The following is a 27,657-nucleotide window of genomic DNA, read 5'->3' on the forward strand; positions in this document are numbered from 1 at the left end:
CAAAATACAAAACCTTAATATTAGAAGCAAAGACAAAAACTGCAAGAAGAAAACAGTAAAATAGAAGACCTAAGATAAGGACTTGTTCTATGCAAATGCATTGCAAATGTATAGTATGTATGTCTGGGTTGGGTTATAATAAAAATACTTATATATTATAGTCAATTCTCATACAGAGTTAGAAACAGTAATATCCAATCAAGCAGACTGGATTACTATTTTCCTCATCTTCAATTTTACGACGAGAAAGCTGTACAGCAGTCACTTCTGATGAGCACTATCATGATAAATGCTTGACAAGATATAATTTTTCCCCTTGTTCGCTCGTAAAAATTGGCGCCTTTTTGTAATGTTCTACAAGTTCTTCCATGGTGCTGAATTTACGCTGCCCAATGCAGTAGACAGTCTCTTTCAGCTGCACTTTAAAATGCTTGTTTTTCCCTTGTGCTTTTAGTGATACTGAGAAATCATTTGGCTAAAAGAGAAAACAAACAAAACAAAAACAAGAGTAAACATTTGAAACCTTGTATGATTTTTTTTTTTAATTAAATCTGGTCCTGGGGCTTGATCTCAGGACCTAAGTACCGTCTCTGAGCCTCTCTGGCTTAGGGTAGCACTCTACCCTTTGCGACACAGCTTCACCTCCAGCTTTTTTTGAGGGGTGGTTAATTGGAGATAAGTGTCTCACAAACTTTCCAGCCTGGGCTGGCTTTGAACCAGGATCCTCAGATCTCAGCCTCCTGATGCCCGGCTGTGTCATCAGTTTTATACTAAACTGTTAATTGATAAAATGTCAACACTGAGCAAGCACCAGGCACCACACTTGATTATGGACGTACATTATCTCCCTTCCTCCTCAAGACAAATACTTCTGACAGATGAGAAAACTGAGGCACAGAGAATGGAGACTCAGTCAAGTTTCTGCACATGAGTGCCCACAGCAGGAGACTCACAGCCCATCTTTAGTCCACTACCTGAGGCAAGAGAGCTCCTTCTCTTTCTACTGACTACTAGAGAAATACACGAGAAGAATCCCAAACATCTCTACCATCCCTTTCTCAGTGTATAGCTAAGAGCAACTGACTTGTGGACAATATTCTGAATTATCAAAAACAAAGTTCAAGTGTGAATTCACCGAAAATCTACCTGCCACAAACTCAAGTGCCCACACGAGTCGGAAGAGTAATGTTAACAGGTGTCAGGGTGACGACAGACACAATGACAGGGTCCGCCTAACCTAAATAAAGTGGACACCTCACCTGTGAATCCTGCCTTACGGAAACTAGAGACTACTCAAGACCTGCCAATGAGCTTCCAATTTTAAGAGAAATCTGAAGTCTGGATTTTTTATATTCAATTTCCTATTTAAATACTGGCAATGAACTGAAATGCTTAAAGAGTGTCATGCAGGCCAAACAATATGTGCCTATTCAAGACCATTAACTTACAAATTGGGTTATTAAATATAATGGCATATTTTGCCTAGTATCTATGCTCTACTCACAAGAAAATCAGTATATTCTATGTTCAAACTATCTTCTTTCTTGATTAAATTTCAGTGGTTGTTTTCTGAACAGTCTGCATGAAAACCTCCTATGCTTCTTCCTGTACAGTTACTGCCAAAGCTTCCAACAGTGCTTCAGATCAGGCCTCTAACGGAAAATGGATCTCTCCAAATTGTACATCGGGAAGTTCAATTAATCTCAATCCCTTGTAAATATAAACATTTTATTTCAATCTTTTGTACAAATATATGTATGTTCATTTTTGTATAGCTACAGTCACAAAAACAATACTAATTATGATCGGTTAACAATACTAATTATGATCTATCAAGAAAAAAAGACCATTTTAAGGAAAATAAGTTTTTATCAAATTTTAATATCCACACAAATATGGACAAGAGTCCATAACTTACTCAATCTTTATGGATGTTTTTCTAATACTTAAATGTATTTACCTTCTACTGAAAGTGCATTTCAAAACTGTTAAAAAAAGGTTTTTGAAGTATATAACAAAAAAGTATTATTTTAACTTTTGAACAACCAATTTAAATGTCAACTTTTTATGTTTAGAATTCCTACCATGAATATCTTCTTTTATAACTGCATCTGAGAGCAATATGAGAAATGCTTTTCCAGTCTAATCTAGGGCATTTATTCTACTCTCAGTTTTTTCCACTTACTTATCAGTTTAATGCCTCAGAAAACATTCCAGAAATGTAAAACTAACATAACTGGTCAAGGCCAAAAAAAGCTGAGCAGCGTCAGGCTACAGCTCTTTTGTTCTCAAGAGATGACGTTGGTATGTACGAACAGGGCAGAAGGAATCTCAGTGTGAGCTGTGGATCAATAGGGAGCAGAACGCTGGCTAAAGAGAAAGCAGTCAGCTTGTTCAGAGCAAAATATATGCATGCCTGAAATACCATGGTGAAACTCACGATTAATATACACTAGGGGGGGAAAAAAAAAAGTAAGACTGGCTCTATCTTGGGGAGCAGGAGTACAAGAGAGAAGAGAGCTAACCAAGAGAGTGAATGAGGCTGAAAACTGCTTAACTAGTTTATCTGCAAATATAAAAATGGGAAAAATAAAACTTGATAAAACTGTTTTAATTTCATACAACTAAAACTAATTTTTTTAATTAATAGAAATTTTTAACAGGGTATAAAGAGTGTGAATAGGATTCATTGTATACATGTGTGGAAATGTTGGTGAAACTTCCTTGTATAACTAGTATATGCTAATAAAAACTAAATAAATACAGTTGAAAAGAATGCTGACTCTTTACCTTCAGAACATTTATGACTATGCCCTGGCGAAAGCCACTTAACCCCTCCAATCCGTGTGTGTGTGTGTGTGTGTGTGTGTGTGTGTGTGTGTCTCCTAGGGCTTGAACTCAGGGCCCAAGCACTTGACTGTTCAAGGCAGCCTACCACTTGAGCCTCAGCTCCCCTTCCAGCATTTTGGTGGTTAACTGCAGATAAGAATCTCATGGACTGTCCTGCTGGACTGGCTTTAGATAGATGATCACACATCTCTCTTTTTTAAAAATACTCAGAGCTTTATTTCCATTTACCTTTTCTTCAGTCATGGGGCTTCAACTCAGGGCCTAGGCCCTGTTCCTGAGCTCTCTGGCTCAAGCCTAGTGTTCTACCACTTTGAGTCACAGCGCCACTTCTGGTTTTCTAGCAGTTAACTGAAGAGTCTCAAGGCCTTTCCTGCCCAGGCTGGCTTTGAACAGTGTGACCCTCAGATCTCAGGCTCCTGAGTAACTAGGATTACAGGTCTGAGCCATTAGTGCCTAGCCCTTAAATTAAAAAAAAAGAAAAAAAAAAAAAAAGGATACCCAGAGCTCTGTTCCCATTTACCTTTGCAAGTTAACTTACCGAAGATTCACTGTCGCGAATGAGGAAGTCTCCTTCGTGCCCTCTTTCATTTAATGCCATTTCTGCTTGATGCCTGGTGACTTTGCCATAATACCAAGGATTGCCAGCAAACTTCCCAGTGAGGGAAGGCCTAATGTAGTCACACTGAGGGGGCGATGGCTCTAGGCCTGAGGTTAAGGGATTATTCTGCATGACAGTCACATAGTTCTTTGGCACCAGACCAACCATTCCATTCATCTTCCTGCATTTCCACCACTCGGGGTCGTTTTCCGGCTTTTCGATAACATCCATCACATCGCCTTTCTCAAAATTGAGTTCTTCATCGTTGGATGAGCTGAACGGGTAAAGCGCCTGGACCACATGCAACACCTGCCCGGTATTTAGGTTATTGACCACCGCCGCTAATTTCTCTGACAGAGAGCCCACATGGTCGCCCAGAGGACTGTCGCCTTCTTCAGTCACGTAGTTGGAAGGGAACCATCCGATTTGTCCATTGTAGCTGCCCCGCCACCAGCCATCACTGCACTTCTCCATGACGATCACCTTGGTGCCCTTTATCAGTGACAGCTCGTCCTCCCTCTCGGCCATGTAGTTGAATTTCACATAGGCAGGCATGTTGAGGTCATACAGACGCTCCCCTGGGTCCACAAAGCTATCGTCGGCAGGAGATGCGGTGTCGGGAACACTGGGTTTTCTTTTCACTTTCCCAATGCCTGTTGAAAAAGGGAGGAAGCAATCAGAGTGTGAGAGGACCTTCAGTTCTGTGCGGTGTGTTCAAGCCTCTGTATGTAGTCCTCCCAATGCCTGAGGGGAGCACTAGGGAGCTTACTCTTCAGAGAACTGCAATGGTGGGTTTCAACTTGGCTGGCAGTTCCCTGAAGAACCAGCACCATGGCCTGGCGCATTCCCAGGGCTAGTGTGTCTTCCTAGGGAGCTCTTACCAAAAAACACTGGTTCATATAGCAGCCTGGGGGTAAAGAAAGAACTGGGGCAGGGAACAGACAGGGGAATGCGGAGTTGAGACAGTTCCTGTGTGCACTAGGGAACAAGAAGGGCTCCGCTGTGATCAGGGCTGGACATGTACTCAGGAAAAGGCAAGAAAACAGCCTCTGGCTGACCCTCAAGCTCTCAAGTCTAAGACAGAACCGTAAATGGCTTGACGGAGTGTCGCAAGAGTGAATCAATATGGGTACAGCCATTCTGCAAAAACAGGGAGGGGTTCTCCCACTTTTTCATTTGGCTTTAGAAGTTTAGGAAACCATGTGAAATACTAGGGACTACTAACCAAATGAAGTCACACTCGAGTAGCCACGTGAGTTAAGAATATAGACTTAGCCGAGCGCTGGTGGCTCACGCCTGTCACCCTAGCTACTCAGGAGACTGAGATCTCAGGATCGCAGTTCAAAGCCAGCCCAAGCCAGCCCGGGCAGGAAAAGCTGTGAGATTCTTCTCTCCAACTAAACACCAAAACAAGAGGCCAGAAGTGGCGCTGTAGCTCAAGTGGCAGAGTGCTAGCCTTGAGCTGAAGAGCTCAGGGACAGTGCCCAAGCCCAGAGTTCAAGGCCCACAACCGGGGAAGGGAGGAAGGGAGGGAGGGAGGGAGGGAGGGAAGAAGGGAAGGAGGGAAGGAGGGAGGGAGGGAGGGAGGGAGGGAGGGAGGGAGGGAGGGAGGGAGGGAGGGAGGAAGGAAGGAAGGAAGGAAGGAAGGAAGGAAGGAAGGAAGGAAGGAAGGAAGGAAGGAAGGAAGGAAGGAAGGAATATTTGCCTTCAGGAAGGGTGCTAGTCTAGCACCTGCCAGCCTAGGCCGAATTCTCAGCATGAAGGGGAAACATAGATAACCTAAGTGAACAAGCACATATGAGGGAGCTCCGCTTGAGTACCAAGCACCTACAAGACTTGAAGAGGTGCCACCATGTGCCATGAAGAGAATTCTGGACCTGCCAGCCTAGGTTTTTATCAATTTTTTAAATCAGTTACTACTTCCACTATCTCTGTAAGAAATAATCATTGGTGGTCCACTTTCAAGGCTTAGGTATCTATCTGACCTGACATCAAGTTCTTAAACAGAATGTGAGAAGGAGACCAACTCGTAGAGAGAGATGTGGTGTACCATGGTGAAATGAAAGGAAAAATTGTGTCTATGCCAAAAAAAAGCACAGATCCAGGAAAGCCTTCCTGCCACAGAGAACAAAGCAGAGGTGGGGATGGAGATAAGCAAAGCCAGTCAACGCTAAGAGGTGCAAATGTTAAATTTCCCAATAGAAAACAATAAAGCTTAGATGATATCCAGGAAAACTGCACACCCCATAGAAGTCAACAGTGAGGAATGGGGGCGGGGCCTGAGCACTGGGAGGAGAACGCTTGCTGGAACGGCTTTCAAGGTCTCTGCCCAATAGATATTAATTTTCAAAGATGGCCATTAGCCACACAAGTCTCCCTTTTCACCGTCTCTGAGCTTGGACGGTTGAGTATGCTTCTCCAATCACATCTTCTTTAGTTTAAGCGTGACACTTTCCTTCATGATTTATCACTGAGTAAATGTTGAATCAAATGGACCCAATGTTCAGTATTCCCGCTTCTTCTAATTCCCCTGGTGAACTTCATCATGGTTAGGGCTCCACTTCTTTGAAACTATTTCTCCCCTCACAGATGTGCTGGTTTCTGTGACATGCGGAAGACCACTTGGTTGTTCTTTCCCAGAACTGCAGGACGTTTTAGGATCAGAAGGTGCTTTCCAGGACCATCTGGTCTTACCCAACTCTCTCCATAACAAACAACAGGAAATCAGCCAAGTTTACTTATAGACTCTAGGCCACAAGGCTAGTCCATGGTTTATCTGGGAGCAAAACTAAACACAAATATACGGTATTCTTCCCACTGCAATGACTTAAAGCCTTTCTCATGTTTATATGAAATAATGTACTGCTTATTCGTTGTTTCATTTCAAACCCTGTGCAATTTTTGTTTCCAAGAGCATTCTGGCTACCACACAAGAGCCCATATCCTGTTTCCTTTACTATTTAGTTAGTTAGTTGGTCATGGGCCTTGAACTCAGGGCCTGGGCTCTGTCCCTGAGCTCTTTTTGCTCAAAGTTAGCACTCTACCATTGAACCACAGTGCCACTTCCAGTTTCCTGGTGGTTAATTTGAGGTAAGAGTCTTACGGGAACTTTTCTGCCCAGGCTGGGTTTGAACTATGATCCTCAGATCGCAGCCTCTTGAGTAGCTAGGATTACAGGCGTGAGCCACCTGCCTCCTTTACTCCTTAAGTCCATTTAAAGATTAGGCGAATGAACAGACAGTCTGACAAGCTGCCAGACAAAATTTAATTTGGGGATGCTGCAGAGACCCGGAGAAAGAAGTATTTTCATTACAAATCTCAAATGTTGGCACTTAGACCACAAATGCGTTTAAGATTAACCATGAACTTCTTCAGACACAGTAAATACTACTATCATTGCATTGGTAAATGATATATATGAAGTCACTGTATTAATGGTACATTATAATCTTTTTATATCCCTTGTGTAATATTTGACTTCTGACCAGTATTACTTATGACCACACCTAGATATGAAATTCACTGCATTATTAACTAAAAGCAGAACAATAACAACCATCTAACTCCCGACCAAAACCTAAGTTCTGTGAGAATCAGTACTAGTTGTTCACGTCATGATTCATCTGGCTTGCAGTACTCTGGATAAAAATGTGCAGGTAAACAAATTAATATATAAATTCTTTACAGAGTAAAGTAATTCAAAAGATGGAAATGGAAAGATCCAAAATCTTATTATGTGTTCGATAAGTGAACAGAAGTTATGAGACACATTGCAGCGGTACTCACTCGGCAATCAAAGTGAAAGCAATGGCTTCTCACACTACAATTACAGCGCTCCTCAACAAGACCTCTACTCCTTTTCTGTTCTGCCGTTTCCTTAAACTCCTTGTGCATAAGGGACTGCTATAGGAGAGCCTCTGTTCGTTTTTTGTAGAAATACCAAGCAAATGTTCAAGGAGATTAGGCCATAATAAAAAGGCTACCAAAAAAGCTACCAGAGATGCGCGGGTTAGGCTTGTGTAAATTAGTATCCGCAGCTGACTAGTGATTTTATGACGTTATCTTTACAGCGTGGCTACAAAGTCTGAACAAAAAAGTTGTAAACAATATTATGTTAATTCAAAGGTCAAGGATAAAGAAATCTGTTATCTAATTGCTTTTTTGAAAAGGTGTTTTTCAGTATGTTTTTAATTGATTTAATTCACTTCAGCTGTCTGTCCTAGGTAGAAAATTACTGAATTAAAACTACATCAAATCCAAATCATCTACATCTACTCCCTGTTTCTTAAACATTCATACTAAAACATTTTAAATGATTTTATTTACCAATGAAAGCTAAAAGCCTATGATACATCACCCATCATCTTGCTTACATTACATAAACACAAAGTACCAGCTTATATAAACCCACCAAGTTTTCTTCACAGAATTTCTCTTGAAATTAACAAAAGTGAAAAATCTCATTCACAAACTACAACAAGTATGGATTATCCAAGCAGCATAACTTACTGAAAAAGTCTTTAAAGACGCTTAACCAATCCATTTTGAATAAAATTCCGCGTTGTCCTTGGCAAACTTGTTAACACAGTGCAGGATAATTCTTAGTGGCTTCCCGGATTGTTCTGCAACACTGAAACTTCCCACACCCACCCATGTGACCTGGCCCACGGCCAAGCCAGCACAGATTTCCTCTTTCCAAAAACTTTTCCCTCTCAACTCTAAAAGAACTTGTAAAACAAGTAAATCATATGGCCTTATGGTTAAGACTTTTTTTCAGAGGAAATATTAAGGTAAATATGTCTAAACCATTTTTTTTCAAGTCATACAGTCTTCCTTTTCTTTGCTTCCTCCATTTCTGTCTGAACTTCCAAACAATAACTCTACTAACCCAATCACTGTGAAACAAGTTCATCAATAATATGAGACAATTAGGGGCTGGGAATATGACCCAGTGGCAAGAGTGCTTGCCTCGTATACATGAAGCCCTGGGTTCGATTCCTCAGAACCACATATCTACAAAAAGGCCACTGTGGCTCAAATGGCAGAGCGCTAGCCTTGAGCAAAAAGAAGCCAGGGACAGTGCTCAGGCCCTGAGTCCAAGGCCCGCGACTGGCAAAAAAAAAAAAAAATAATAATAATAATAATAACAATAATAATGAGACAATTAAGTTACCAAAAAGGGCCACCTAAATTCTGAGAAAGGGAAAAGGTTAGTGTGTTTAACCGTCACTTCCTGTGTGGGGAGCGAGAAATGTTTCTCTCTACTGTTATACTAAAATAAACCCTTGCTAAAAAAATTTTAAAGGGGGCTATCAGATGGTGAAAGGTAAATTTACATAATTACACAGGCTAAAGATCACTACTTCAAAACAACATTTCCAACACCATAGAATATAAATAGGCAGCTCTAACAGTAATACTATAATAAAGCTAACAAAGGCTAGTTTTAGGAAGTTTAATAGCTGATGATTTTGTTGCTAATCTGAGCAGCGATTCCTCAGCACCACATATATAGAAAACAGCCAGAATTGGCGCTGTGGCTCAAGTGGCAGAGTGCTAGCCTTGAGCAAAAAGAAGCCAGGGACAGTGCTCAGGCCCTGAGTCCAAGCTCCAGGACTGGCCAAAAAACCCCCACAAAATACACACACACACACACACACACACACACACACACACACACACACACACAAAATCACAGTGATCAGCTCCAGCACACTGGAAATGTCTAGTTCAAGAAGCTTATATTCCTTAGTGGTTGTGCTTGCCTAGCATGCATGGAGCCCTGGGTTCGATTCCTCAGCACCACATACACAGAAAAAGCCAAAAGTGGTACTGTGGCTCAAGTGCTAGAGTGCTAACATTGATCAAAAGAAGCCAGGGACAGTGCTCAAGCCCTGAGTCCAAGCTCCAGGACTGGCAAAAAAAAAAAAAAAAATCAGCAGCTAGTATTCCAAAATTTTATGGCATCCTTGTTTTGAATAGTATCTGAAACATTTGTCTTCTATTGCTGGTAAACTAGAATAACAACAACTAGAATATGAAATAAAAACAAGTATAAAGTACTAAATAATATTTAACATCTGTTAATTATGTGATATTGGTCCCGCAAGGGAAAATTTTTCTTCTACACGTAGGTTAAGAACCCTAAACAGCACGCCTGCCTGACACCAAAATTAATTCCTGTCTCTCCCAGTTCCTTCCTGTTAGCTAAGCAGCGTTTCAGAAGAAAAAGGCAGTGTTTGCCCATACCTACTTCCTTCCTATCTGCCTAGCCAAGCCGGTGTAAAAGTAGGCTCCACTGCCTCCGGCCCAAAAAAAGACCAGCGAAAACTAACAAACAACCTGTTAGAAGAATCCGGGAAGGTGAAATTAAAAAGAAAAAAAAAATAGCACAGAGATCAGTCCTGAGGGTAACAATGACCCATGTTTAAAATTCTTATCAAATAGAAGAAAACTGCTTTAAAAAATGTTAAGGCATTACATGTCAAAATTCAGTAACTTGACAGTCAAACAAATAGCTTGATCATGATGTCCATGTCAATGTTCATCTTACTTTTTTTTCCACTCCAGTCCTGGAGCTTGAACTCAGGGCCTGAGCACTGTCCCTGGCTTCTTTTTGCTCAAGGCTAGCGCTCTGCCACTTGAGCCACAGCGCCACTTCTGGCTTTTTCTGTGTTTGTGGTATAGAGGAATCGAACCCAGGGCTTCATGCGTGCTAGGCGAGCACTCTGCCGCCAAGCCACCTTCCCAGCCCATTAACTCACTTTTTTTTTACTTTAGCTAGAGGTAGAATTTTCCTGTTTCCAATGGGCATCATGACTCAGGCAGCTCATTGCTAATACAGTATGTTCAGTATGTTAACTCTGTTCATTACCACTTAACCTTTGAACTTTTGGGCCTAGACCGACAGAAACGGAACCAAACCTAGCTCATCTACTGAAATGCCACTCTTGACCTTTTCAAGTCAATTCTCTCCGAACTTTGTACACAGACCTACAATCTAGAATCCATTTAAAAGAAAAATTATTCTTTCTTTTAATACAAAACAACTTACCCAAGGTATCCTTCAGGTTTTTTACAATAGATGCTTTCCGAGCACTGTTCTTCCTTTCCACATAGTTAGAAGGGACAAAACCGGTTTTATTCATTGAATTTCGAACTCTCCACCAGGACTTAGAATCATCCAGAAGCCATAATCTCTCATTCTTCTTGATATCCAGCTCTTGTTCTTGTTGGGCCACATAATCAAATTTGGCTACCACCACCACTTCCTCCGCCATCTTTCAGCCCTATAACACACAGAAAACACTTTTATATAAAGTTGACATAATAGGAACCTACTATACATTGAATTAAAATGGAATGCCTAAATCTCAGGAATGAAAAGAAGTGCCTATCATAGACATTGCAAACATTAAAAAGGTATGGCATTATTATAAACAATTGTACCAATACAGCTGAAGACAATGAAACACAACTTTATAGAAAAATAACAAAGTAATAAAACTGAACTCGTAATTAAGAAATCATCCCATAATAAAAATACCAGGATCACAAGGTTTTACAGACAAGCTTTGCTAAATTTAGGTCATAGAGAAAACCTATATAGTAATTTATGAAACTATTTTAGAACAAAGAAAAAAAATCATAAGCCAATCTCATTAGGAGAGACTTCTGCTTTCTTCAGAGATTATTTTATACATGTCTTGATGAGCAAGCAAATAAATTTAACTTTTTGCTTTGGACACTGACTAGCAATCTCTTAACAACAAAGCCAGTATTTTTAGTGTCATGCAAGAGGTTCAGTTTAATCTAGAATTCATCATGCACTGACAATCAAGTGTACTGTATAAACATGCTAGATACATTTTGGAATATGCAACGCCTCAAAGTCTGTCACTCATAGTGGAAGAATGACTTACGTATGCGCACAGCACTAACAGTAAAAAAGAGAGGATGATGTGGTATTCAAAAACACTGATGAGAAGAATACCAAAAAAATAAATAAATTATTTGAGGCCTGGCACAAGTGGCTCATGCCTATAATCTTAGCTACTCACGAGGCTGCTCAGATCTGAGAATCATGGTTCAAAACCAGCCCAGGCAGGAAAGTCCATGAGACTTTCATCTCTAATGAACTACTTTAAAAGCCTGAAGTGGAGCTGTGGCTCAAGTGTCAGAAGACTAGCCTTGAGCAAGAAGCTCAGGATCCACACACACACACACACACACAATTTTTTTCCCCAAAATGTCTTCGAAATAATGACTTTTCATTACTAACACATAATGTAAGAAGGGTACAGCAGTCATGAGCAACAGGAAAGCCAGCAGCAGAAAGACTTTCATAGACATCGGTGCAATGACTCTGGTCCGTTCCTTGGGCCAACCACCACCCAATTAATCTGGAAGCCTAATAGAATGAGTTTTAGGTACTACTGAAATCTATTCTGAAATCTGACAGACTGTTTTGAAAATTTATATAGAAAAGTAACTCTAAACACATTCAATTGGCAACAAATATTTTGTAAAGCCTAAGAATTGACATAGTGACAAACTCAATACCCAACATTCAAGGTTTCATTTCCAAACAGCTTTCGGATTACCTTCTCTATTATTATTCTAGCCATGTAATAATTTGCCGGAATGACTCTAGCTTCAGGGGTAACCCTGGAATAATTAAAACCCCGTCTGATATTAAAATCACATGCTAAACTCAAAAAAAAAAATAGAGGCACTTAAACCCCTACTGTATTTTAATTAACCTAAACTGTCAAACAAGTAATATTATTTTCAAAATCTTACCGTTTGCCTCTAATGGATAGCCAGGAGTAAGAATCCAAGGGCGACAATCTTTCTCTAGCTAGACTGCTCAAACAAATGCCCCGAAGGTCAGTGGGGGACCCACAGGACACAGCATGCTAAAAACTCCTGGGAAAACTGGCTCTTGAGAAACACTGTAGGAGACTTTCAGGATTTTCTTCATAGGCAGATAGAGCTGAAGAATGGAACTACTGTGGCCCTCTTGTTACCAGCTGGAGAAGGAAACGGACAAGCTAGTGAAAGGACAGTTGCTGGGAAATGGAGCCAGCACTGATAAAATAAGCACTGTATGGAAGCTGCCTCCTGAACCTCCAGTTCCTTAAGCTGATAAATTGCTTTACTGGGTAAAATAGTTTCCAGTTGAGTTTTCTGTTGTTTTCAACTGAAAGTTCCCACTACAGGCCAAGTTAATCATAAGACACCAAAATGTGCATAAAAATACTGAGCAAATTGAAAATATTAAAATACCGATACAGAAATACACCCCAGGACACTGATGGAAGTCCAGAAAATAGAAGAGATGGCCTCAAAAGCCCTTCTCCCTGATGTACAAGCCACAATCTCTACTATAGGCCTTTTTACTATGAAAGTACTTCAAAGCACGGGTGTTATTTGCTCTAAATATAGAAGACATTTTTTTCTGCATCTCGCCCCCAAACAATAAAGGTCTCACTCTGACTTGCTTGAAAAGCAAGGAAATTTTCTAGTGATTTCCTTTGATAAGTCTTTTCAAATCAACTGAGTTCTCACAAAACAATTCTCAGGTGTAGCACCATTTTTGTGTGTTTATTTCACATGCAAAACTCAACAAGATGCACTCTCGGAAGAAACTCTACATCTGACTCTTGGTATGCGGATTCAATGTGAATGGGTTGGTGGGAATGGAAACTGGGCACCAGTGTCCAATTATACGGTACCCACAGAAGTGGAGGGGGTTAAGCACTCTGTATAAACATGCACATGTATGAGAGCCTCATATATGGGGGTAGAAGTAACTCATACTAGACCCGCTGCTCACAATCCATTAGGAGGAAACACAGTCCCGCATGTACAGCACGTGAAAGAAAACTAGACAAAAGGACCTGAAATTCTGAGGAGACAGGAAAGCTGTCCTTTCCCTATTCCTCTTGCCAAGAACAACTGAAATTACAAACAGAAGAAAGCTCTGAAGGTGAGGAGAAGGCAGCCAGAGCCCTCAAGACTCAAGCGATGACAGAGTGGCGGAGTGGCTCTAACACTTGCTTGACATACTGTAGGGAGCGCGCAAGCGCATGTGGAGGCCAGCAAGTCAGGCACATTAACCTGCACAAAGTCAACAGCGGGCCCAGCTCCCCAGATAACAGGCCAAAAACCGGATAGCCAGGCACGACAGAAAGCTTTCAGACAATACCACAAGAAAACACGTGGCCCCACCCATAAGATCAAAGTCCTAGTAGCAAACCCAGACTTCCAGCCCTTCAGAGGCCTAGACATCAGCGTCTCTGCTAGATGGTATAAGGCCCAATTAAGGAGCCAGAACCTTTACTTACCACAGAGAAAATGAGCAAAGGTACAAAGATCCCAACAACACAGTCCACCAACAGGATCTAACTAACATGTAAACAATCCTCCGCCCCAAACAGAAACGTAAGCATACTTCCAAGTATGTGGAGAGAAGACAGCAATATATCAATCGCATGGACCATAAAATAACCTCAAGACATTTAGGCGAACTGGGATCCCACAGAGTGATCTTGAATCTCTTGGACTGTAACAGATTGAACTAGGAAAGGGGAAGGGGAAGGACTCTGGCTACTTCAGACCTAGTCCCCCAAGGGGTCACTTGCTGTAAACTGAAAGAGTGCCTAGAAAGAAATTCATGGCAGGGCTGGGAATATGGCCTAGTGGCAAGAGTGCTTGCCTCGTATACATGAAGCCCTGGGTTCGATTCCCCAGCACCACATATACAGAAAACGGCCAGAAGTGGCGCTGTGGCTCAAGTGGCAGAGTGCTAGCCTTGAGCAAAAAGAAGCCAGGGACGGTGCTCAGGCCCTGAGTCCAAGGCCCAGGACTGGCCAAAAAAAAAAAAAAGAAAAGAAAAGAAATTCATGGCACTAAAGGCAAATAATCAGATAGAAAATCCTCCAAGAGTTTTCTAATCTCTTACACCTCAAGAGCCTAGAAAAAAAGAAACAAGATAAACTTAAAGCAGGAGTGATAAAACAGAAATCAATGAAATTAGATTAAAAAGGAATTAAACAAACTGCTTAAAAAGATAAATTGACCAACTTTAACAAGAAATAAAAAGACTTAATCAGCAGCAGCATTAAACAGCCAGACAGTGGCACGCATTTGTAGTCTGAAGCAGAAAAGCAGACTGGGTGGTGGCGAAAGGTGGGGAGACACCCACTTCACCCAAGCCCACGGAACTCAACTCCAAGGAAGGGGGCCACTGAGAGCCAGAGATCATGGAGAAAGCTCTCAGGAGCTGCGAGCTGCTCAGGGCAATCTAGATCGCTCTATGACCAAACTCCTGTGGACCTCGGTGAGTCATCTTCTGGACCAGGCCTTTGACCTCGGTCTATAAAAATTACAGTGTCGCTACATAGCACAGAACAGCCTCCAACTCTGGTCTAACTCGATCCTTCAGCCTCCGCCTCCCAAGAGCTGGGATTTCAGGTGTGCATCATCAGCCCAGACTGTTGTCCTGCCTTTTGTTTTGGCAAAGTCAAACAGAATGTACAAGGTTGGGTGCTGCTCCTACAGAAATGGAATCATGACTTCACAGCAAGGATTTAAAGGAGGGCCAGGTCACTGACCTAGCTAACTCCTTCTTGTGTTTACCTCCATCTTACTTCACTTCCTTCCTTTTGAGCTCTCCTGAGTCTCTCTTCCCTGTATTACCACCAACCTCAAGAACAAGAAGCCTGACTGATACCGTCTTAATACAAAGGACGGAAACTACCTCCAAAGTCACAGAGACCTCTTTGGCACCAACTCAGCCCAGTGTGGCTAATGGCCAAGAGGTAAGGATCAAGCAGGTCACAAGGTGAGCTGCTCCCGTGGAAACCCCAATCTGTGCCTGTCCTACGTAACAGCCACACTGCAATACGCACTCTGAAGACAGGTTTCAGCCCATCAGATCACAGCTCTTCCAGATGTGATCACACTACGAGTAACTTCACTTCTGCCTGTCTATTTCACACTGGTTGCTAGGGCAGGTGACTGAAACTTGTCCACTGGGCCTCCCTGAAGCTGGAGCTTCTGCCCTGAGCACGGTATCAAGTCCACGCTGGACTCTCTTTCCTATTGTAAGTAAATAACATCTATTCCCAGGCAGGTGCCAGTGACTCACATTGTGAGCAAAAATCCACCTCAAGTTGGTAGAGAAAGTCCATTGAGGTCCTCAATCAAGGGGAAATGTGTTTGTGGGGGGCCGGGGGGAGGTTCTTGAGTGGGGATGATGGAACTGTTCTGTATTTAGATTGTGTTACTGAATACGTAACATCTAGCTGTGTATGAAACCTTATTCACACCAGAAAGTGCCTCACTATATGTAAATTAACGAAATGTAGAGCCTTCATTGGTCTCATACTTTGAATGGACCTACTTTCATGTATGCATGTTATATCATTATGCAAGACATACTGAGTTTTGCTGAAGCTTCAAAATCTTGTATTTCATCATCAAATTTCATACACCCTCCACAACCTCTAGAATGGAAAGGAAATTAGAACCCTATTATTATGAAAACAGGTTTACTCTAGAAACTCTTAGGGAAGTACCAAGTCAGATACCTAGACATGTTCTTTCCCAGGCTACTTTTACAAATACATTAAGTATGGCTACATAGCAGTAACACTGTTCCAACACCGAATCAATCATTGTGCCCAATTTGTAAACACTGAGAAAGATGCGGTTTGCCATGTATATAGGAAATGACAGATTTGGCCCTTTCTGGCAAGTCCATTGGTGTTTGTTTGTTTAGGGGTGTGGGAATTTTAGCAACACAGAATAAGGAGCTCAGGGCCTCACCCCCAGGCCTGTCAGTTATTTTGGGGGGAAAAAGGAACCAAATAGTAGTACAGGGGGAAAAAAAAATCTACAGGGAAATCTACCATGTAACTCCAAAAGCCATGTTGGAATCTACTGTACTTTAACACACATCTTGACAATTTCCTGTTTCTGATAAGAATCAGCTTAGTAACAATACCCAAGTGACTAAGGCCGGAAGTTTGGCTAAGCTATGACTCTCTCAGTAAACAATGAAGGGAGAACAATCCAAGAATAACTAACTTTGACATGCTACAAATAATGCAAAAAGACAAGGTAATTCATAAGATGAAATTCAACTGTTAGAAAAATAAATTATTTTTTAAAACTAAGTTAAATTTTAAAAAAGATATTGTAAGCTAATCAGACATTAAGGCTACTCAAAACCAGGGCCTTTTTTAAAAAGTGTAGATCAAGTAAAATGGCATCTTATTCTATGAAAACAAAAATAACAAAAGCAAAAGTACTGTGCCATAAATTCAGTTTTTTCCTTCATTCAACATTTACTGAGCAGTTATTACACACTATGGGAAAGATCTGACAAATAAAAAAGATACGCCAAGCAAGTTGTGCTCTGGTGGCTTCATGCCAGTAATCTTAGCTACTCAGGAGGCTGAGATCTGAGGATCACAGTTCAAGGCCAGGCTGGGCAGGATAAAGGCTGTGACACTCTTATCTTGGCTAGCCCCCAGAAAACCAGAAGTGGCGCTGTGGTTCAAAGTGGCAGAATACTAAGCTTGAACAAAAGAGCTCAAGGACGTGCTCAGGCTGAGTTCAAGTCCTACAACTGGCATCAAAAAACAAAGGGGGGAGGGGAATAAAGGTCAAAGGAAAGAGACTTGTAAGGGACATTAATCCTAATGACACCTAAACTTACAGTCTATTAAAGCTATGAAAAAAATGAATTTCTGTCATTTAAGCCCCAAATCTGGGGTACTCTATCAATGAGAACCCTAGCTAACTACACAAAACACACACAATGCTGTGCAACTAACATCAATCACCATTCATCTGCAGAACAGCAGTTATCTTACAAAAGTGAGTTCCTAAACCCACTAAACAATACTATACAGAACTGCCAATCAAACATGAAAGATGGCTGTAAAATCATTTTGGGGTACAAATTCTTAAAAATGAATTTCAGTGTCCACTTACTCAAACAAAACAAGGGAGCAAAGCAAGACAAAGGAGGCAGAGGATCCAGGAAGTAGGAGAAGTAATGAAAATATTATGAGCTAGAAAATCCTATGAGCTGGGGCTGGGAATATGGCCTAGTGGTAGAGTGCTTGCCTTGCATCCATGAAGCCCTGGGTTCAATTCCTCAACACCACCTATATAGACAAAGCCGGAAATGGTGCTGTGGCTCAAGTGGCAGAGTGCTAGCCTTGAGCAAAAAGAAGCCAAGGGCAGTGCTCAGGCCCTGAGTTCAAATCCCAGAACTGGCAAAAAAAAAAAAAAGCTGCTTCAAGCAGTCCAAACACCTTTTCTTCCTTTAACAACTCCTTAACTTGGAGGCCTAACTGATTATCTCACTGTATTGCACTTGAGAGATGTTTACCAGACACAGTGCATGAAATATGTGAAGTACTTTTTGATGCAAATGATCTCCCCAGCAACATGATGGAAGTCCATGACATACTTGTCTCCAACAAACTACCAAAGCAGAAGTGGCGCTGTGGCTCAAGAGGCAGAGTGCTAGCCTTGAGCGAAAAGGCTCAGGGACAGTGCTCAGGCCCTGAGTTCAAGCCCCAGGACTGGCACCAAAAAAACAAATGTTTCTGTCTTAAGTATTTCAGTGTATACTCAAAAAAAAATGTTATCTGCAAATACTTCAGCATATATCTCTAAAAGATAATAACTTAAAGCTGTCATTCTTTGTCTCATTTTCAGAGAGAAGAAAGCTGAAGCTATGCTCGGACTTCAAACAACTTCATGGAGGTTAACATTTCAGAAACACATACTACAAGTAGTAGCCAGGCTAACCACACCTCTCTCTTGAAACCGGCTTTTTCTTAACCCTTATCCTTCTCTCCTTTTACCTACTTCTTATTTTGATTTCAGGCTCCTCTTTTTCCTCATCTTAGGCCATCTGTTCTCAAGATACACCCTCAATAGCTCATCCATTGTATAGCTTATCGTATTACTTTTGGCTGGTTGACTCCCAGATGTGTAATTCCAATTGTATTCTCCAATCTAAGCTACTATTCACCATTTCTACTTGAATGTCTTGCTGTCACCTCAAACCCAACCCCCATCAGTCCCAACTCATCATGACCTCCAAACTGCAGCTCTCCATCCCCTTGGGCAATCTGTTAATTAGAAGCCATCATCTTCCCATTCACCAGACCTTACCAGAACCATACATCAATTTGTACTCACTTGCCTATGAAATGTCTCGTTCATCCTTTTGTTTCACTGAAACAGTCATCACTAAAATCCGTCCCCTCAGCAATTTACATATCTCTTGATTATAATTCACGCTCTCCTGTCTATCCACTTCAGCCCTTTCTCTATATAAATTCCAAACTGTTTTGTTCTTCCAGCCTCAAGGCCACCAATTACTTCCTGCAGTTACTTTTTCTTGAGTACCTCAATTTTATTTCCTACTCACACAGGTGGGGATGGATGGCCTCAACCTCACTAGAGTCCAGTGACATCAAACTTGAAATCCTCTCAAGTACTGGGATGACAAAACATCCCAACATCCCTGACACCTGAGTGCTTTATTTATTGCCTTCTCATTCCTACCATTAGGTAGTGATTTGGTGCCTGAGTCTACCTCCCTGATGAAGGCTAGAAGTCTAAAATAAAAGCATTGGCTGGATCGCGCTCTTTCTAAAGGTGATAGGGAAAGACCTTTTCCAGCTCTCTTAGCTTGATACTCTCAGGCAGTGTTTGAGCAGTGCATCTTCTCCCTAGCATTTTCTAGAAACATTTCCTCAAATCCACATGTATGTACATATACATCAACATGTATGTATGTTTCATATGTATGTGTTTCCTTCTGTATTTTTTTTCCTCCTTTCTTTAATAGGACATAGTCATGCTGCATTAAGGCAGGTCCTCATGGCCTCACTTTAACTTGATTACCATTATTTCCATATAAGGTCACATTGTTAAGTGCTGAAACAGGACTGAACATACCTTCATGGGGGAACATATTGCAACCCATGATATCTGACTAACCTATCTTTAAAAATTAAGTTCATTTATAGTAAGTGATTTTTCCTAACTAGATCCTAATTACAAATATATGTGTGAGTGTGTGTGTGTGTATATATATATATATATATACATACATACATATATGTATATATCTTTCTGCAGGGTACCCAACGGGTCGCTCATGTCACCTTGCTGCTTGGGAGGCAGAGATCAGAGGATCACAGTTCACAAGACTCCTTCTTGACCACTGGCTACGTGCTATCTCACACTAATCACCCTAGTGATGCAGGGAAACAGAAATAAGAAGACTGCAGTCTAAGCCAGTCTGCACATAAAGAAAGGCCCTATCTCAAAAATGAACCAACGGGGGGGCTGGGGATATGGCCTAGTGGCAAGAGTGCCTGCCTCATATACATGAGGCCCTGGGTTCGATTCTCCAGCACCACATATACAGAAAATGGCCAGAAGTGGCGCTGTGGCTCAAGAGGCAGAGTGCTAGCCTTGAGCGGGAAGAAGCCAGGGACAGTGCTCAGGCCCCGAGTCCAAGCCCCAGGACTGGCAAAAAAAAAAAGAACCAACGGGGCTGGGAATATGGCCTAGTGGGAGAGTGCTTGCCTCATATACGTGAAGCCCTGAGTTCAATTCCCCAGCACCACATATATAGAAAATGGCCAGAAGGGGCGCTGTGGCTCAAGTGGCAGAGTGCTAGCCTTGAGCAAAAAGAAGCCAGGGACAGTGCTCAGGCCCTGAGTTCAAGGCCCAGGACTGGCAAAAAGCAAAACAACAACAAAAAATGAACGACCACCAACAACAAAAAATGAACCAACATGAGTCAGGTGCTGGTGACTTACTCCTATAATCCTAGCTACACTACAGGAGGCTGAGATCTGAGGATTAAGATTCCAAGCAAATAGGAGCAGGAAAGTTCCTGAAACATTTAACTCCAATTAACCAACAAAAAGCTGGAAGTGAAGGTGTAGCTTGCCAGCCATGAGCAAAAATGCCATGTGAGAGCAAGAGGCCCTGAGTTCAAGCTCCAGTACTGACACAAAATACATAATAGCGATAATAATAACAATAACCAACTAAAAAAGGGCTGGTGTAATGGTTTACATGGTAAAGCACCTGCCTAGCAAGTATTAGGCCCTGAACTCCAATACCAGTATAACCACCACCACCACCATAACAGAAGCCAAGTGTGGTGTAATTCCAGCTACAGGGGATGCAGTGGTAGGAGGATCACAGTCTCAGGCCAAGTGTAGACAAGAGCAGAGCCCCTACCTAAGAAGGAAACGAAGGCAACAAGAGCTGGAGGCACTTGTAGAGCAAGGCCTAAGCCTGAGTTCAAATCCCAGACCCTAACCCCACAAAACTATCTATCGTCATCCGCCACAGGTGGTTCACACCTGTCATCCTCGGGAAGCTGCGACCTGGGCATCACGGTTTGAAGCCAGCGGGGGCAGAAAAGTCTGAGAGCCTCTTATCTCCAATCAATCACAGGCAAAGCGGGAAGTGGCCCTGTGGCATCCTGTGGGATCCTGAGCTCAGGATCAGCGCCCAGGCCTCCAGTTTGAGCATCACGACCAGCAAAAAGAAAAAGAAAAAGGTGACACACATGCACACATACACACTCATCACCACTTCAATACACACAAAGACATTTGAAAAAATCTGACATCTCCTCACGGGTTAAAACAAAACTCAAATTTTAAGTAGACAAAAGGCATCTCAATGCATTTCCTAAGTGCCACTACGACAAGTCCACAACCTCTATAATACTAAACAGGGAAAAACTAAGATCATTTCAGACAAGGACGTTTACAGTTAAGGTCTCGTGTTATGAGCTAAGAAGGCACTATACCACCCAAGCCACACGCCGACCTGTTCCTTTAGATGGAGTCCCAGGCTTTTGCCCAGGACCAATCTCAGGTCAGGGTCCTTCTACTTACGGACTACAATTATGTAGCTGGAACTAAAATATGCCCGGCCGCTCCCAGCTCACTTTTTTTTTTTTTTTTGGCCAGTCCTGGAGCTTGGACTCAGGGCCTGAGCACTGTCCCTGGCTTCTTCCCGCTCAAGGCTAGCACTCTGCCACTTGAGCCACAGCGCCACCTCTGGCCATTTTCTATATATGTGGTGCTGGGGAATCGAACCCAGGGCTACATGTACACGAGTCAAGCACTCTTGCCACTAGGCTATATTCCCAGCCCTCCCAGCTCACTTTTCCAGATGAGGGGCTACCTAACTTTTGCCAAGGCTGGCCTTAAACTACCCTTCCCAAGTAGTTAGGATTACAGATATAAGCTACAAACCCCAAAGGAACTGCGATTTTCTTGACTGGATACTACCAAATAAAGATGTATCAATGGGAAAAATGCCATGAGCCTTGTACAAAGACATAGTCATTTCAGCATTACTAATAAGAATACACATAACAGGCACACCCCTATACCTGGAAAGAACATTGAGTCTCATGCCAATATGGAACTTCTCTGGCATAAGAGTAAAATTATTTGGCATCTTTCTGTTCCTAGCAGCCAAATTTAATATTAATTAACCAAAAGGAGCCATCAGCTGAAGGGATGACTATATCCATGGGCCTTAGGAAAATAAGGAGAAGAACAAGGCATGCAACTAGCAGAGTCAAAAGACCAATTGTGCAAGGCTTTATATGCCTTAAGGACATGGATAAGAAATGAAACACAGAAAATGAAAGTAACTGACTTCCCAGGACAACAAGTTGAATTATTGAGATGGGGCTGTTTGGGCACAGAGCAGTCTAAATGTTTCTTTAAAAATGATCATTTAGCCAGCAGCTGGTGGCTCACACCTGTAAGCCTCCTAAGGAGGCTGAGATCTGAGGGTCACGGTTCAAAGCCAGCTTGGGCAGGGATGTCCATGAGAATCTTATTTTCAATTAACTATCAAAAAGCTGGAAATAGTGCTGTGGCTCAAAGTGGTAGAGCACTAGGATTGCACACAAAAGCTCAGGGACAGTGCCCAGGACCTGAGTTCAGGCCCCCGGAGTGGCACAAAAACATGAATAAATGGGTACGTGCAAGGGAAGGGAGCTAAAAGGGGAGGGGTAGATGAAGAAAGGGAGGAGAGGATGAGAATACAGTCAAGATTTCATACCACAAAATTAAGAAAAGGGGTGGGTCAAAGGGCGGTGAGAGTGATCAAGATGCACTGTATTCATAAACTGCTGTGATATGGCACCTACCTCCTTTGTACCACTAAAGATAAAAAATTAACGATTATCATTAAGGCTTGGCACCAGTGGCTCAGGCCTACAATCCTAGCTACTCAGGAGGGGGAGATCTGAGGATCTCAGGTTGAAGCCAGGCCAGGGAGATGGGGGAGAGAGATGGAAGAGTGACGTTAATCAAGATGGACTGGACTCATAATCTGACTTGTGGAATCAAAACCCTCTTGTACAACCACTTTACAGAAATTAACTTTAAAAAATGTGATATACCTGTTTCCTCCTTATATGTTTTACATAGAATGAATGAATTAATTAGTTAATAAGGACTATGATTGAAATAAAAGCAATAATATGGAACAAGAATGTATGAGGAAGCTGTTCCAAAGGATCGAAAATGAGACTCAACACAATCTTACATCATTGCTATCTGAGTAACGGGGAAAATTGGTTTCCAGCAGGCAGTCTACGTATAGACATTCAGCTTCAAGAGCTGTGATTAAGAAAGTAAACTGATCGGGCTGGGAATATGGCCTAGTGGCAAGAGTGTTTGCCTCCTACACATGAAGCTCTCGGTTCAATTCCCCAGCACCACATATATGGAAAACGGCCAGAAGGGGCGCTGTGGCTCAGGTGGCAGAGTGCTAGCCTTGAGCGGGAAGAAGCCAGGGACAGTGCTCAGGCCCTGAGTCCAAGGCCCAGGACTGGCCAAAAAAAAAAAAAAAAAAGAAAGTAGACTGATAGAGCGGTATATGTGAATAACTGGAAGGGGGGGGGGGAAACTAACGGTGCTACATGAGAAAAAAAATAGGTTTTGTGCAGATTTTTAAAGGTTATGAAATCCCAACTGTGCTCAATAGATTTCTAAACAGTGAGGGATATTATTTTAAGATCTACAACAGGTAGGACACAGTGAACAGAACAGCAAGGCAGGAAACCCTGTTAAATCTACTGAGTAATTCAAAGATAAAAATTAAATAGGGCCGGGAGCCACCTGTAATCCTAGCAACTCAGGAGGCTGAGACCCGAGGACTGCAGCTTGAAGCCGACTAGGGCAGGGAAGTCCATGAGATTGTTATTTCTACCATAAGCTTTGAGCAAAAAAAAAAGCTCAGGACGTAACACCCAAACCCCAAGTTCAAGCCCCAGGACTGGCAAAAACAAAACAAACAAACAAAAAAAAACGAAAAAAAAAAAACACCTTAGAGTAAGAATGTAAAAAAGCTTTAAATGCCTGGCAAAATTGTTAGAGGTTTGTGTTCAGGTAACTGAAACCACAAAGTTACATAAACATCCCCAAAACAAAGTCAGCATATGGAATCAGTTTTAAAGGGAAAAGCTGTACATTCTGTTTGATACAGGCTCCGTGAGTATCATCTAGTCCTACTGCTGCCTTAACTGATCTTGAAATGCCAAGTTAGGCCCATCAGTTGCCTTCCTAAAGCATGTTAAAAAGTATAGGAGGAACCTGTTAAATGCTCGGCAATTTCAAGATTTCCTTTCAATTTTCCTTACCAACTAAATGATCATTTAACTTTCTGGTGTTTTTCTCTATTATCACGGTCGGTAAGCTTACTCATTCAGGTTTCCTGACCAGATTTACTTTATAACAATAATCACATCAAATCTACCCTGAACTTTAGAAAGTTCTTAAAGTTCCAAAGAAAAAACTGGAACACCAGCAGCATGAAGTACCATTTCATGCAGCATGAAGTACCACTTAAATGTCTAACAAAACATTCCATATTTTTACTTACATGGACTCGGAACTCAGTAATGCCTGAAAAAGTTGAGGCAAGCATTTAAAATGTAATGGCCCAACACTCAGCACATCGTGATTACGGTCCACCTCTGCACATCACAATTTTAAAACAGCAGTTTGAGGCAAAGATGGAAGTGTTAATGAAGGTGTATCAAAATGTGAATGGGATGGCTAACAGTATGCCAGTCTTCAGGCCTGGCTCACTCCTGTAATGCTAGCTCCTCAAGGAGGCTGAGATCTGAGGATCAAAGTTTGAAGCCAGCCTGGGAACAAAGTCTAGAAGATTCGCATCTCCAATTAACCACCTTCCAAAAGAGCAGAAGGGAGGGTGTGGTGTGACTCAAGTGGTAGAGCTCAGGGACAGCACCCAGGCCCTGAGTTCAAAGTCCACCACGGACCAAAAAAATAAATAAAATAAAATAAAAAAAGGAAGAAAAAATGTCCAAACAAAGCTTTCTTCTGGTGTTATTTCCCCATTGACCTAACTATAGGCTGAGACTTACACAGACACAAAGATATCCAGGGGCCTAAGAAAATCCCTAGGGCTGGTTTGCCCTATCAAAATACTTAAAAATTTCTTTTTTTAAATAAACTTCTTACACCACTTACTCGTTTGGGTTGGGCCCACTGAGATCCACAACTAGACCCTTCCCCTTCTCCACCTCAAGTTCTGAAGCCAACCCCAGCAGGATGACCTTTCCCATCAGGAGTTCCACTTTCACTGAAGATCCCAGCGGCTGGGGTGGGGTGGGGTGGGGTGGGGTGGGGTGGGGGGTGGCGGGGAGGGAAGGAGGGAGGGCAGCCCGAGCCCTGGACAGCTAGGCCGGGTGACAAAAGCCAACCTATCCCCATCACTTCAACTGTCACAGGCCACCTCCGTGTCCTCTCACTGCCGGCCCCCCAATCTTCTCCCCCAGAACCCCGAACCCCCCCCCCAGGAAGAGGGGGGGGTGTCCCAGGATACCCTCCTCCTCCCATCCCCCCCCCACGATTGCACCCCCTCGCTCCCTCCCTGTGGCTCCCAGGCTGGGGGGGGGGGGGGCTCGAACCCCCCACCCCTTTCGCCCCTGGAGAGGCACGGAGTGGGAGCCCCAAGGTGAAAGGTGGGATTGGGGGTTGGGGTGGGGGGGAGGGAACCCGCCTGTCCGGGATGGGGGACACGTGTCCCAGGATGGTGGTGGGGGGGGGGGGAATCGCCCGTCCCAGGACGAGAGGGAGCGTGTCTGGGGATGGAGGGAGGGAGGAAAGGGGGGGGGTCTCGTGCGCTGGGATGGCGGAGGCGCCTCAGGACGGGGGGGGGGCGTGCCTGAGGGTGAAGGGGGGGCGCTCCGGGATTGGGGTGTGGGGGGAGGTGGCGCCCCGGGAGGCGGGGGTGGGGAGGAGGGTCGCATGCTCCAGGATGGGGGGGGTGGGGGCTCCCCGGGACTGGGGGTGTCGCGTGCACCGTGGGGTGGAGGGGGCGCGGAGGAGGGCGGGGAGGCCTCGGGGTCCCCCCCACCCCCCCCACCCCGCGGCCTCCCCGCCCTCCGCCGGCGGACGGACCGACGGCGCCCCGGGGCTGAGTCCCCTCCCCTCCTCCTCCCCCCTCCCCCCCACCGGCACCCCGGTGGGGGGGAGGGGGGAGGAAGCGACGCCGCCGGCCACCGCGGAGGGGCGGCCCGCGGACCGAGGGCGGCGGGCGTGCCGGGCGTGCGTGTCCCCCCCTCCCCCGCCCCCCGCGGCGGGCTCCGGGCCTCACCTTCCCGCCGCCGCCGAGCCCAGCCCCCCCGGGGCGGCTCGCGTCCACCGGAGGAAGGCGCCCAGGACGCCGGGGCGGCCGCCGGGATGGCCGTTACCACGCGAGGCCTGCGCTGCCGCCGCCGCCGCCGCCGCCGCCGCCGCCGCCGCCGCCGCCGCGTCGCTCGCCCCGGGGGGAGGGAGGGGGGCCGGGCCGCGCGCGCGGGGCGGGGCGGGACCCCGGAGGCAGGAAACGCACGCCTCGGCCAATCAGGCGCGCCGGCTCATCGCCTTCCCCTGCGCTCCCCGTCGTGACGGGCGATCTGAGCCGCGCTGGGATTGGGCGAGCCGGCTTGTCACTCAAGCCCCCCTCGGGCGCAGGGAGCTGGGCGGGGAGTGTGGTCGGAGAGCCGCACCGAGGCGCTGCCGGGCCCGGCGGCTCCCGCCTTTCGCCGTCGCTGTTATTATTATTATTATTATTAATTTTTGCTATGGGCTTTTTATATTTATTTATTTATTACACACAGCGCCGCCCAAGAGTCTCCCTCAACTGTCCGGTCCGGTCGGGGGGAGGGGGGGCTGGCTTCGAACCAGGAGACCCTCAGATCTCGGGCCTGGATGACAAGTGTGAGTCCTCCTGTAAGGCCGGCCTTTGGGGGGGGGTTTCATTTACCAGGCCAGTGCCTGCCTACCTTGGAGCTTGCTCTGTCCACCCCCCACCCCCCTACTCCCATCCCCCCCCACCCCTACCCCCATCCCCACCCCCAGGTACCCGACCTCCTCCTCTTGGCCTCCTTGAGGGAACTGCTGGGTTAGGGTCACTACTTGGTGGGAAACACAAATGACCTGACACCCCCCCCCCATCTGAACCAAAAGGAGAAGAATGGCGGGGGGGGGGATGGGGAGGGGGGGCTTCCCTCTTCCTCTCCCCATCACCTCCGGGTCACCCCCACCTGGCCAAGTCAGTTCAAGTTCCTATACTGGGCACACCCCTCTCTACATGTCTGCGTTTGGTGGTCATGTTCACTGCCAACCCGATTACAAAACGAAGGCTGAGTGCTCAACATTTTTCTTTTTTCTTTTTTTTTAAATCCTATAGTATACTTTTCACCCGGGGACGATTTGGGATATTGAAGGGTTTGGGGGGGGGGGGGTGGGGAGGATGTGGTTGTTGTTGAACATGTGTAGAGCAATGGACCTAACCATCCCCAAAGTTTGGAACTTTGCTTTTGTTTGTTCGCTTGTCCAGGAACTTGAACTCAGGGCCCCCCACACACACTGTCCCTGAGCCTGCTCTTGCTCAAGCCCGGGGCAGCACAATACCACTTGAGCCACAGCGCCACTTGGGGCTTTTTCCATGCTTGTCCAGGTTGGCTTTCGAACCACATTCCCACGATTGCAGGCGTGAACCACCAGTGCCCAGCTTAAAAATGTTAGAACTTGGAAGATGGCGGAAATTTGATCTGAAACTCTTCAGGCCTTGTGTGCTTTTTTAGTTGGTGTTGCTTA

General features: G+C 44.3%; 1 protein-coding gene across 2 annotated transcripts; it reads right to left on the minus strand.

Moving 5' to 3' along the window:
• Nck1 (NCK adaptor protein 1) lies at window positions 1–26,324 on the minus strand. Of its 2 annotated transcripts, XM_048334982.1 has the most exons (4): window positions 26,171–26,324; window positions 10,503–10,737; window positions 3,389–4,101; window positions 1–475 (listed from the first exon to the last, which is right to left on the minus strand). In XM_048334982.1, exons 2-4 carry the CDS (start codon window positions 10,726–10,728, stop codon window positions 281–283), a joined length of 1,134 nt encoding a protein of 377 aa, XP_048190939.1. In that variant the 5' UTR covers window positions 10,729–10,737; window positions 26,171–26,324; the 3' UTR covers window positions 1–280. The 2 variants fall into 2 exon arrangements, with proteins under 2 accessions (XP_048190939.1, XP_048190941.1); XM_048334984.1 differs by lacking the exons at window positions 10,503–10,737; window positions 26,171–26,324 and adding an exon at window positions 7,958–8,321.
• Between the last annotated feature and the right edge of the window lie 1,333 nt (window positions 26,325–27,657).

The sequence above is a fragment of the Perognathus longimembris genome, chromosome 26 (genome assembly GCF_023159225.1).
Source record: "Perognathus longimembris pacificus isolate PPM17 chromosome 26, ASM2315922v1, whole genome shotgun sequence".
In the NCBI taxonomy this organism is placed as follows: domain Eukaryota; kingdom Metazoa; phylum Chordata; class Mammalia; order Rodentia; family Heteromyidae; genus Perognathus; species Perognathus longimembris.

Coding starts and splice junctions, on each gene's coding strand:
- Nck1 (XM_048334982.1), bottom strand. CDS start 10,728: ATGGCGGAGGAAGTGGTGGTGGTAGCCAAATTTGATTATGTGGCCCAA. Junction 4,102..10,502: donor AAACCTGAAGGATACCTTGG/GTAAGTTGTTTT, acceptor CTTTTTCAACAG/GCATTGGGAAAGTGAAAAGA. Junction 476..3,388: donor TTCGCGACAGTGAATCTTCG/GTAAGTTAACTT, acceptor TTTCTCTTTTAG/CCAAATGATTTCTCAGTATC.